The sequence below is a fragment of the Python bivittatus genome, unplaced genomic scaffold, assembly GCF_059951505.1.
Source record: "Python bivittatus isolate LINGU-HERP-01145 unplaced genomic scaffold, Pbiv_v1 ctg000610_np1212, whole genome shotgun sequence".
Lineage (NCBI taxonomy): Eukaryota > Metazoa > Chordata > Lepidosauria > Squamata > Pythonidae > Python > Python bivittatus.
The window spans coordinates 49,922,412-49,934,762 of record NW_028277088.1 but is presented as its reverse complement, the minus strand read 5'-3'; the positions used below and the strand labels follow the sequence as shown (position 1 = coordinate 49,934,762).

Here is a 12,351-nt window from a genome sequence, read left to right as displayed (position 1 = left end):
GGTGTTCTATTGAAATTGAAATAGTTTTTTAGCAACCCTCCCTGTGAAAATGGAAAATGTTTTACATCTGTTTCTGTGCACAGATGCATGCACACAAATAATGCAAGAAAGAGAGGGGTGTGGTACACAGTAGAGCTGGTTTTCCTGAAGTTTATATTCAAAACACACTTTACTCATCATGCATATTACCAGCAGTTTATTAGGTCGGGTTGATTAGGTATTTCTTTCTGCATCATTCTAAACAACGCTTGTGTTGAAACATGAAGTTAACTTTAATCTGTGTGGGGATATGAATAGCATTAGGGAATCATAAAAGGACCTTCAATGCTCCATGCTTAATTATTTGCAATATTATTATTATCTTTGCTCATCAAACATATTTCTCTCCACTCCTGGTTTAGAGTAGTGTGCAAATTTAGACTATGCATAATGATTCTGCGCAATGGCCATGTTGACACAGATCAATGATGTCTGAAGTTCTGCTTACTTTAAGGCTGCCTAGTAATGTCATGTTTGAACAAGGGCTTAGTTGAAATCCTACTTGCAAGACATGTGACTACTCCCATCATCCCCAGCCAACCTGGAAATGCCATATATAGTTGATAGGAGTTATAGTCCCAAACATCTGGAGTATCACTGAGGAAGACTGCCATAGTACACTAGTATTTTAAAATCTTTGGAGTCCTATGTTTAGTTTACAATTTATGTATAGAACCTTGCTTTTCTTAATTGGGCCACTTAGATCAGTATTTTCAACAATGAATTGATGGCATGTAATCTTCAATCATCAGATAAAATATTTATTTAGAAGATTTATATATCACTGGAAGGAAATAATCTAAAAGTACTCATTAACTGAAATAAGTTGAAATTTCATTTTATATTACAAATGTGTATTAGAGGTTATGCTGTGATGGGCACAAATAATGATATTTCCCCTCTTTTTTATGCTCAGAAAAAGCCACTGACTGCAATCATAAAAGAAGTCTGTGATGGGTAAGTTCTATTTTCTGCTGTACTGTTTTCAATTCCCAAATATACTTCACAGAAATAAATTTTGTCGTCTTTGTGGTTAATTCAACCATCTCAGTTTAAGGAATACAGGCTGCTTCTTCATATATTTGGTTTTTTATCTTATATTGAGATGAACATCATTTTCATTGTACTGGGTAAAATAGAAAAATCTTTTGAATTTGGGCTTCAGTTGTCTGTCTTTAGTTTTGAAGGTGGCCTGGGAAGAAAACTATGATGTTTATTACATATGTATCCCAGTTTTTCCCCAATATGCCAGATAGCCCTGAGAGTTATATTAGACAAAGAAAGAAACCATAGCCTGAGGTTATCCAATAAACATTATGGCTGAGTTGGAATTTGATGTTTGTGTGCATCTCTATAAAGCAGGCTTGTCCATTTACCTATAGCATCGGGGATGGTTTCACACTACAGTAGAGATGCAATCAGGTGGCCTGTGAGCACCTCCCATAGTGACAGCTAGCTGTGTTCTTGGGCTCACGTATATTATCCCACTAAATCTTATAGGAATCCCTTTGAGAACTTCAGAGATAGAAGGTGAAATATTTTAAAAATTGATTTATTGCCCAGTCTTGCATTAAGAAGAATAGATTTGTTGTATATGATCTTTTGTTTTGTTTCAACTTTATGGAATTATAATGAGGGGGATATTCACTTTCATATCCAATTTGGGGTGAAGGGGAGAGAGAAGTATTCTGTTCAGATCCAGCAAGCCAGAAATCCTGATATAATATATCTTGAAATGGCCAAAGTATGTGCCTGCTGCTGTTGCTGCTGGTGCTCACAGCCTGTGTGCTTCTGTCTTCATGTGAGCGGCAGCAATACTTTAATATGGCATCAAAACTGATGTTTTGAGCTAGGAGACAAGCAAGGCAAGATAATAACTTTCTTTAAATCAGCATTTATTGATTGGTTGAGCCTCTTAAACATAGTTGTAGATTCAACTAGTACATAAACTTATCCCTTCCCAGTTTTTTATTCACATATATGATGTAAGAAGTGAATAAACTGCATCACCAGTAGGAAACTCATTCCTACTATAGTTCATTTAGGCAAAATGTGGTAAATATCATTTTTAAGGATGATATTAAAGCTGTATTCTAAGTTTACCTTAATGTTTTGTTATCAAAGCTGTAATTAAATGGTGAAGGGAAATAAAAAGTTCTTCATCTTCTCTTTTCTGTACACATTTTACTAATGCATGTCTTTGTGTCTTATAAGGTGGTCTCTTGTAAACCATGAACATTATGCACTGCAACATGCTGATGGCTCCAATTTTTATATTACTGAAAAGGTAAGAAGTTGATTTCTACTCAATTCCTGTGTGCTCTATTAAAATAAGTAATCTAAGTCACTCTTAATGCAAACTGTGATTTTACAACTAGTATCTAGGAAAGTATTTATGTGTGCACCTGTCCTCACCTTAATCCAGAGGGACTCTAGTTGGTTTACCAATATAAGAAAACATAATGAAACAATAATAATAAATGAACATAAATAACATAAAAATTTCTTAATATATTAAACTCATATGGGTATCAATGGCAATTGATTCCTAAAGATCTTCTGGAAAAGCCCGATTTTACCAACTTCCAGAAGGTATGAGTGTGGAACCCATTGCCTCAGAGGACAAGCAATTTCATAGGGGAGGGGCTCCCACAAAGAACACTCATTGCCAGGCCTCCTCCCATTGTACCTCATGGGAAATGCAGACCCTTAGTAGGTGGCTGTCTGGATCAGGCAGGCAGAATCCATTTAGGAAAGACAGTCTCTTGGACACCCAGAACTCCAAGCCATACAGGAATTTAAAGATAGTGACCAGCAACTTTGGTTGCATTTGGAAATAGCCTAGCAACCAATAGAACTCCCACAGTAACAATGTTATGTGGCACCACCAAGAGTGAGTAGTAAGCATATGAGCTACTGCATTCTGGACCAGCTCAAGTTCTCAGGTGTCCTTTGTGGCAGCTCTGTGTAGAGCAGATTACCAAGAGATGGAAAACACATGGCAAACCATCCTCAGAACAAGCGGTTCCAGGTAAGGCTGCAACTGGTGCATCAGCTGAAGTTGAACGAAGGTCCTCCTGGCCTAGCTTCCACCTACTCCTCAAGCAAGAGCTATGAATCTGTGAAGATCCCCAAATTACAAACTTGCTACTTCTGGGGGAGTACATTCCCATTGAGAGTCAAAGTTGGTACAGTCCTGAAATCAATAGGCTGCTGAAATAACAACCAGTTGAGTCTGACCCTTTTCCCCCCCATCCAGAGTCTGTCAGCCTTCTGCACTAAGTCAGAATTTCCATCGGATGTCCCATTGGGCCCAGGGTAAAGGTGTACAACTGAGTATTATTAGCACATTAATGATACAAGATCTTGAACCAATGGATGACCTCTCACAACAATTTTGAATAGGATAGAACCAAGTCTTGGGGCACTTCATAATGCTTCTCCCTCCCCATTGATTTCACCAACTCAGGTAGTAGAACCACTGTAAAACAAAGTTCCAAGTCCCAGCTCTTGCACATGGTCCAGAGTGATACTCTAATTGCATATTGAAAGCTTCTGGGAGATCTGGAGGAATAAGGATAATTGTGTTCCCACCATCCAAATTCTGCCACAGGTTGATCCATGAGAGTGGTTAGTATGGTTTCTGTTCTGTCCCCCTCCTGAAACCAGTCTGTCATGGACCCAGATAACCAGACTGCTCAGTAACTGAAGCCTCACCTCTTTCTCCACAAATACCCCCCCCCCCGAGAAAGGAAGTTTAGAGATTCAACAATAGTTGTCCAATTCCATTGGATCCAGGCTGGGCTAGATGGTAGACCTTGTTATTTTGTGCTAATCCCAAGTGAGTTATAACTGGATCCCTCTATCTCATCCTGTACGTATTCACTCTGCCTTCTGGCCTATAATAGTTAAGTTTTGTCAGTAGAAGTACAGTTAGTATGTTAAAAGGACTTTCTGCTCAAAGATTTAATTGGATAAGACTTGTTCAATTTGCAATAACTACTTTTTAATTAACCAAACCTCAGAAGTTTCTTTGCATGGGTTCCAGTTACAATGCCAGTAATGTATTGCTAGAGCTAAAAAAAGATCTTATGCTTATAACACTTTATTCAAAAGAAACATGAATGTGTTGCATAGATACTTGTTTTTAAAATATATATGTATTATCATGTTACCAGCTGTATTGAAACTACGTTTTTAAAATATGTACTTAGATTTTTTTTCTCCAGCCAGTTATAGCAATACTAGAGAAGAAAAGTGTCACAGTCTACCTTAGTAATTTCAAGGGCTTTATCCTCCCATAGCTCTTAAACAGAGGCCCAAGTTTTTTTGCAGTATGTTGGGTATGATCTACACAGATAACTAAACACTGCTGGATTGTGCTACTTTAGACAGTGGGGATGTGTGTGTGTGTATGTGTGTATAAAGATGTTTCCTGCATATTGAAAGCCTCCTGCATGAATAATAAATAAATAAATAAGACCATGTATTTATGCTCATAATTCTTTTCTCTGACAGTTTTAATAATAGGAGTGGCAAATCTGTGGCTTCCAGTCATTTCTAAACTGCAACCCCAAAAGTCCCGGCCAGCATTGCTAATGATGAGGGATGCTGGAAATTGTGGTTCAATAACATCTGGCGGGCTGCAGTTCAATTCCTCAGGAATCATCAAGGAGCATTCTTTATGTTTTTCAAGATATATATTTATCTACTTGATTGTCATGCCATAAAATCCACATTTAACTAGCTTACTGATCAGAAAGTAGTAAATATTATGATTAGTAGCCGATGAATTCTGCAATATTGACCTCTTTTAAAATAGGCTAAGTTGCTGGCTGCAAATTTGATGGCCACAAATTTTGCATTTTATTGTGCATTGCATAAAGAAATAATTGGTTTTATTGGTCCTGAATCTCTCCATATTTAACTTTAATGGATGATCTCATTTTTCTGTCCATATTTTTCATATCATGCATGATTTTATATGTCTATCTAATGTTTCCTGTTAAATGTTTATAATCCAAGTTTAAAAGCCCTAGATGCTCTAGAGCAGTGTTTCTCAAACTTGGCAACTTTAAGATGTGTGGACTTCAACTCCCAGAATTTCTGCTCTAGACTTTTCTTCCTACTTGTCCCAGTTACTTTTGGGGGGGCATGTTTCCCAGCTGTAAATATCCCTTTCAAATGTAATGATCAGAATGGTATTAATATGTTGATGAAGATTCTCAGTCATCCAGGTGGAATTATCTGGAGATTGAGTCATGGCAACTGGACTTTTTCTTTTTGGTTTGATATCCCCCCTAACCAACTTTCTAGACTGAAGAAGCTGCTTGGACAAGCAGCAAAACATATCAAACCAAAAAGAAAAGAAGTCCAGTTGCCATGACTCAACCTCCAGACATGGTATTAATATATTGGATGTCTTATTTTCAACTTCTTTCATAATAATTCCAAGAATGAAACCTGCCTTTTTAAAAACAGCAACACTTTGAATTACATTTTCATCAAGCTGTCCATTGTGACTCCAAGATCCCTTTCCAGGTCAGTTACTAATTAACATAGAAGTTTGGGATTTTTTTGTGCCAATGTACATAATTTACATTGAATTTCATTTGCAATTTTGAGGCCCATTCATCCAGTTTGGAGAGATCCTTTTGGTGCTCTTATCATTCCTTTTTTGATTACATTACGCTGAACAGTTTGATTTCATCAGCCAACTTTGCCTCCTTACTGCTCACTGCTAATTACAGGTAATTTATGAACAAATAAAGAAATTATGGTCCACAACACCTTTGATTCTTTCTCTAATTTGAAAACTTTCTATTTCTAGTTCTGTATCTTGTCACTAATATCTGAGATTTCCTATCATTTTCCATGGCTTTTGATTTGCTGAAGAGCCTTTGGTAAGGATTTTGTCAAAGGCTTTAAGAAAATCCAAATATAAAGTACTGTGTCTGCTGGATCACCCCTTATGGACATCATTAAAAAAGTCTTCATAGTATGTGTGATAATGCCCTTTTTGGTCCCTAGAACCAGCTCCATCCACATTTACCAAAAATTGGTGGAAGATTTTCCATGATGCATGTGAGTTATTCAAAAAGAATAATATAAGCCTTAAAACAGGCTTAACAGTTTTTTTTGAAAAAAGAAACAAAGAAACAAAGACAACCCTCCCCCCCCTTTATCCACCCTAAAGCACTAAAAATAGAACATCCTGTTTCCACACCCATATTTGCATCATTGCTCTGCCTTGAAAAGTGCAGTTCCCAACTGTCATGATCCAGTTTGGCTGGAGAACTCTTCTGTACTAATCCCCTTGCTAATTCTGAATATTACTATAAAACACCCAAGCCAATTTTTAATTTTTGTAAAAATCTTTCTTCTTCCTCACATTCAAACTATTAGCCAAAAAGCCAAAACTATTTTGCACGGGTGTGGAAAAAACTATTTTTTTTAAAGGATGTAAATTTAAAATAAGTATGTTTGCTCTGATTATTTCATGTCATCCTTTGTCCTGATGTTACTGCAGTATTGAAGAGTGTAGAAGAAAAGGTTTGCCCGCTGTCCCAAATGGGAAGAACTTCAGAGATGTTTCTCCAAGGTCTTTTCTTCTATTTTATTCTTTGCATTTAAAATGTGAGCTACCCAGAATTGTATGGAGTTGGATGGCGTCTAAGTTTAATAAAGCAAACAAACAATAAATGAAAGGATTAGAGGGTGTCTGGATTAAGGCTTCAGTGTGGTTGGAGAGGGTTGTTGAATCTTCTCTCATTTCATGCTGGGAGTGAGCCTGCTCGGTTCAGAATGGCATATGAGATTCTCCCTGCTGCTTTGGGCGAAGATAGTGTGTGGAAGCTGTCCTTGAGTTCCAAGTAATCCAAACAGGTTAGGGTTTGAACCAATTGTTCGTTATAAAATACCCTTCATCTCACCCTGATGACCCATCTCCCTCCCTCCCTCAAATAAATTCAAAGCAGAACTTCAATGGGGGAAGAAGAGGGTTGGGGAATGTCTGTGCTTATTTGCCCGTTTCTCTGTATTTACCACTTCTAATCGCTGTCCCACTGATCCCCATGAAGTAAGAGACTTGTTTGCCCAGCAGTTTCAGTTTCCCCTCCACAAGATTCATTCCCTATTGCTGTCGCTTGATTGCCTACCTTTCCCTCCACTTTTTCTTTCTTTCTTTCTTTCTTTCTTTCTTTCTTTCTTTCTTTCTTTCTTTCTTTCTTTCTTTCTTTCTTTCTTTCTTTCTTTCTTTCTTTCTTTCTTTCTTTTTTTGCAACTTTTGCAAAGAAGCCTCTCTTTTGCTTATACATTTGTATAAAGCATTGTCTACACATATGATATTTGTATGAAATTATGAAGAATATTGTTGTTAACAGCAACTTAAATAGAGGTGGAAAAGTTATTTATAAATGGTTTATATAGGGTTTTTTTTCCTGATCTCAGGACAAAATTATATTTTCATGCAGTATTTATGTTGCTGGCCAGCACTATTTGAATAATAGGGACAGTATGAATTCCATATTAAATTGTATACTATGTGTTAGAATGTAGAGTGAAAAATAGTATAATTACTCCTATTCAAAAACCAGCATTTGAGTGTGAAATCAACTCTGTAGGTGTTCTATGTGTTCTGATGGAAAATTTCATTCCCTCTGTTGACAGTGATGGTATAGCTAGAAGACTGTAACTACCACAGCAAGAGAGGCTTATGAAAATAATCCCTTAATGTAGATTTGAGTCCTTAAAATCATTGTTGAAAATGCACAGAAAATACCCTGCTGTAATTCTTTGGAAGTTGTTCTTTTAAATTGATACTATTCAGTATGTTGTTCAGTTTGATAAAGCTGTCTAATTCTATTTTTTAATGCAAGATACAAATGTTTTAACAGACATGGTTGCAATAGAAAGTTGGAAATGGAGATGAAAATTTTTTGGTTAGGATGTTTAGAAGGAGGCTTTTAAGGATGACCCAACAAGTAATTGGAAAGAAACTGAAAGGGGTGATGAAGAATTCTTTCTCGCCACAGAAATGACAGATCTTGGGTTTTATTTCCAGAAACTTGTGTGCTCTAAAATATGAATCATTTTTTTGTGTGTGGATATGCGGTGTTGGAGAAATTAAAGAGTAGCAGTCTGAAACAATAACTTTGGTAGATTGTTTTTAAAAAGACTGCTCTCTGAAATGAAAGCATTTAAGTTAAAATCAAGTAAAGACATTTTAAGGATTGAGTTAGGAGACCATTTCCTGTAACGTTCAGTTTAATTTAGTTTGAGTGTGTGTCTCTGATGCCACTTCTTAACAAGCACCAGAGGATATAAACCTGTGTCTCAACTGTACTGCTTCAGGCAGCAACTGAGAGATGACAGTATTTTTTGTTTTTCCATATCAAAATGATATAAATTCTTTGTGGATCACTGCAGCTTTGAATTTAATGAATCCAGTGGTGTGACTCTGCTATAGAACTATAGTGTTTTCCAGCACAAAAATACAATTTATTGCATTATCTTTTCAACTGGTGCTGTCCTCTGCAGGGTTTTTGTATAAAGCATTCAGAATTGATCAAGGATTTTGAGTACTATTTTTCTGCAGTATCTTCTGTTTAGCAGAATTAAAGTGTCCAACTGTCAGTCTTGATATCTGTGGAGTCAACACAGGTTTCCTCTATGGGAAAAGTAATATCCAAGGCCACTGAAAAACTAGCAAATAAAATTTGTGCCTTCATCCTGCACACACATGGACATGCAAAAAGTCTGAGTGCATACTTGTTTTCTGTATAAGTAGGTGTGAATAAGGTAGCATCTCCACCCCACTCCCCTCCAACAATACAGAATTGATGCATGAGGCTGTAAAGAAGTTTCAGCATTTGACTCCAAATGCCAGAAATAATGTTTGCAATTAATCAAAAATTAATTGAAGATATACTGGCACTGTGATGGTACAGTAGATTGAACTGGAACTAATACATTTTTGTAACAAAGTCATCACAAATCTGTGATGAAAAGTTGTTCTTTCTAGGTGCCATCACCCTCTGCAATTGTAGAACAACAAAAGAATGCTTATGTAGTTAGTTGAAGATGCTGCCAGCAAGATAGATGTACCCAGAGTAGCTAGAGTTGCACAGTGCAGGCGTACTCTTTGGTCACAGATGGAACACCTGTCATCATAAGTAAGAAGACTGGTTTGTGGACTCCATTCCAATCTAAAGTGAAGGATTTTGCTCAAGACCCCTGCTGAAGGTCCAGGCGGACATTTATGGAAATTTGCAATTAATTTATTCAGGCAACTTGGGCACATATTCCACCAGCCTCCAGGGCTGAGCAGAAAGAGAACTTCAAAACATCGCAAAAGTGAATTATTGCCATCTCTCTTCATTCCTCAAGCTTTGTGATTCCAGGTGGGCAGAGTTTTTGTTCTTTCTTGTGTCCTAGTGCCCTGCCATTCTTCAGTCCTTTTTGTGAAGGAGTCTGGGGAGAAAGCAGAGCATGAGTTTCTTGTACCTTTCCTTGATGAAGATAAGCTCTTTCTTCTATGCTTTCTGGCTGATGGAGTCACAATCTTCAGTGTGCATCAGAAGCACCAGCAAGGGGAAACCTTGAGTAGAGAAGCTATTCAATGTTGATAAAAATCAAATATGTTAGAAAGAAAGAACAATATTTGCTGAAAGCATAATATTTGCTTGGTGGGCGGGTCAAGGCTTTCAGAGATTATACTGTTATACTGCCAGATGGATCAGTGATGTTGAAAGGAATTCAGATGTCAACAAATGCATGGAAGCTCAAGGAATGACATCAGTACTGGAGAGAGAGCGGGAGTGTTTATTATGGTCACAGACCAGAGTTCATAAGTGTTGGAGTATTGTCCCTAATGAAGTAGCTATCTCTCTTGTTGAGTTTTTGAATCAATGCTTGAATCAATGCTTTGAAGCTGATACTTGATTATGTAGATGTTTGTCACTTTTCAATAAAAGCTAGAAGCATTTCACAAGGTGAATTTAGGAACATACACCAGACTGGCAGAATGGTCCTTAAATATGAGAAGATGCTTTAAGTCGACAATATCAATTGTCAAAAGTGCTTTTCTCACCTAGTTCCAGATGGTGATGATCCAGCCATCTTGAAACAGGGCAAAAACTTGATGTTTTTGCTATGAGAGGAAGCATGGCATATGGCATGTTATGGAGATTTTGTTACTATTATGTAACTGATACCTACAAATAGTGCTTACTTATTAGATCAAATATTATATCATTTACTGACCTTATATACTGCCTTGAGCTCCTGAAGGGAAGGCAGGATATACATAAAACAAAACAAATAAATATTGGAATACATGGGCAAACTTCAAATAATGCCATTAGTGACTCTTCTGGCAAGTATACATATGTTCAAATGAAATTTGGTAACTTTTAAAGTGATTTCATCATGTTGGTTGGATAAAAGATAAGTAACATATGTATTGGGCCAACCTTGATTTTTTGGTAGGGAAATATATACTCCAAATGAATATCCTTATAACAGATACGATGATTCCTTTCTCAATATGGAAACCTCACATATCTTACTTGGGAAACTGCATAATGGAGCATGTTAAAATGTGCTAATGACATTGTTCTAGAGTGTTTCAGTACAGTGAGCAAATTTAAATATTGAGCTGGACTTTTGCTGTAAATCTAGACACCTAAAACATTGGTCTTGTTATCATGCTCTGATCAGATTGGCAGCCTCTGTCAAAGAGCCCTTATCTGAGCTCCAGTTGATTATGGTCTCAAATCATTGCGCTTACCACATCTAAAGAGAAGTCACAGTGGAGCAATTATTTCTCAAAGTGTCCTGCCAATTGAGGAGAATTTATTTTCCAATATCAAGTCCTCCTAAACTCTGCGGGCAGAAATTTCATTTAAGCCAAAAATCAAAACTTCTTACCAGTTGACTGGACTCAATTCAGAGAATGAGTTTTTATATAAAATTCAAACAATAAATGCTTTTGCTTTGTCAAGCAGGTGATCCCAACAAGAAACTATTAATATAAGCCTAATAAGATAAGGGAAAAAACTCTCTCTCTCTCCCTCCCTCTCTCTCTCGTCTGCAAGCATTTCTTATTAAACTCCACAAAACCAGTGTTCTCACTGCCCTTTTTTTTTCAACTGCACCAAATAGTGCAGTGACGTGTTAGAATAAACTTTGGTTAGAGCCATCGATTCCACCTTGTGTGAGTAAAAATGTGCTTTGAATTGCTCCAACTTTCATCAGGCTCAGGCTGCCCCAGTTAAAGATAACCCAAGAAGACTGTTTCAACAAGCCAGCCACAATTGTTGGAGAGGCAGAGGGGAGGAGCCAACTAACTTAGTAATTAGTTTATGACTAATCATGAGCTATTTAAAATGTTTTTTTTTCCTTTTAAAGTTGGTCCTTTCAGTTGTTATCCTATAATGACTCTGATGGCCATTAGTGATTGTTATAGTCATGTTACATGCCTGAGTCTTTGGTTTGTGCAGTATCCCACTTTCTCTGCTCTGCTAGGGATGAAAAGGGGAAATTTTTCATTTACACTATCAATTAACCATAGGTTGGCTAAAGATAGAAACCCTGTAGTCCTTCAAATATTGCAGAATTGCAGGTCCCCAAATTTCTTGGCAGTATCCATGTCTGCCAGGATTGTTGGAATTATATCTAGAGCAGTGTTTCTTAAAGTATGGTTTGAGGAACCCTGGGGGTCCCTCACAAAATCAAAATTATTTGACAGATATTGAAGATATTTGCAAAAATTTAAAACAATGTCACTCTTATTATTTTTTATTTGTTGAAAAATACAGGGATTTTTCATGAAAAAATATTTTATTTGTTAATATCTAATAGGTTTAACATTGTTATTTTTATTTATCTATTTTTATTTATTTATTAAATTTCTCCTGAAGGGCTTTGAAGACCTGGTTCTGTCACTTGGCCTGGGGTGGGGAAGGAATACTTCAAGCATGGGGATGGCTAGCCCCATAGAGGCCTGGTGTCTTCAGCCCCATAAATAAATATTCTACAAATGCATCAACTTTAATTTATAATATGGTAAATATTGATAAATATAACCTGTACAAACAAAAGCTCTTTTGGGATCCTCCATAAAAGTGGGGAGGGGTCCTGAAAGCAAAATGTTTTAAGAAGCACTGATTTAGGGGAACACAGATACTCCAATCCTGCTGTAGTAATATGGTTGAACTTTAAATTCTGGTACATAATGATGAATTGAAGCAGCCTTTATAAACTGCCTTTTAAAATTAACTGGATTAATTGAGACCAACTACATTAGATGTG

At 36.8% G+C, this 12,351-nt stretch overlaps 1 protein-coding gene across 2 annotated transcripts in view; it reads left to right on the top strand.

The window, feature by feature from the left end:
- The window catches only part of ELMO1 (engulfment and cell motility 1), a 294,812-nt gene that overhangs the window by 69,983 nt on the left and 212,478 nt on the right, over positions 1 to 12,351 (top strand). For both annotated transcript variants that reach the window (XM_088149982.1, XM_088149983.1), the window contains exons 3-4: positions 956 to 996; positions 2,254 to 2,326. In XM_088149982.1, coding sequence (XP_088006108.1) covers positions 956 to 996; positions 2,254 to 2,326 — 114 coding nt within the window. The remainder of the gene's footprint in view (positions 1 to 955; positions 997 to 2,253; positions 2,327 to 12,351) is intronic.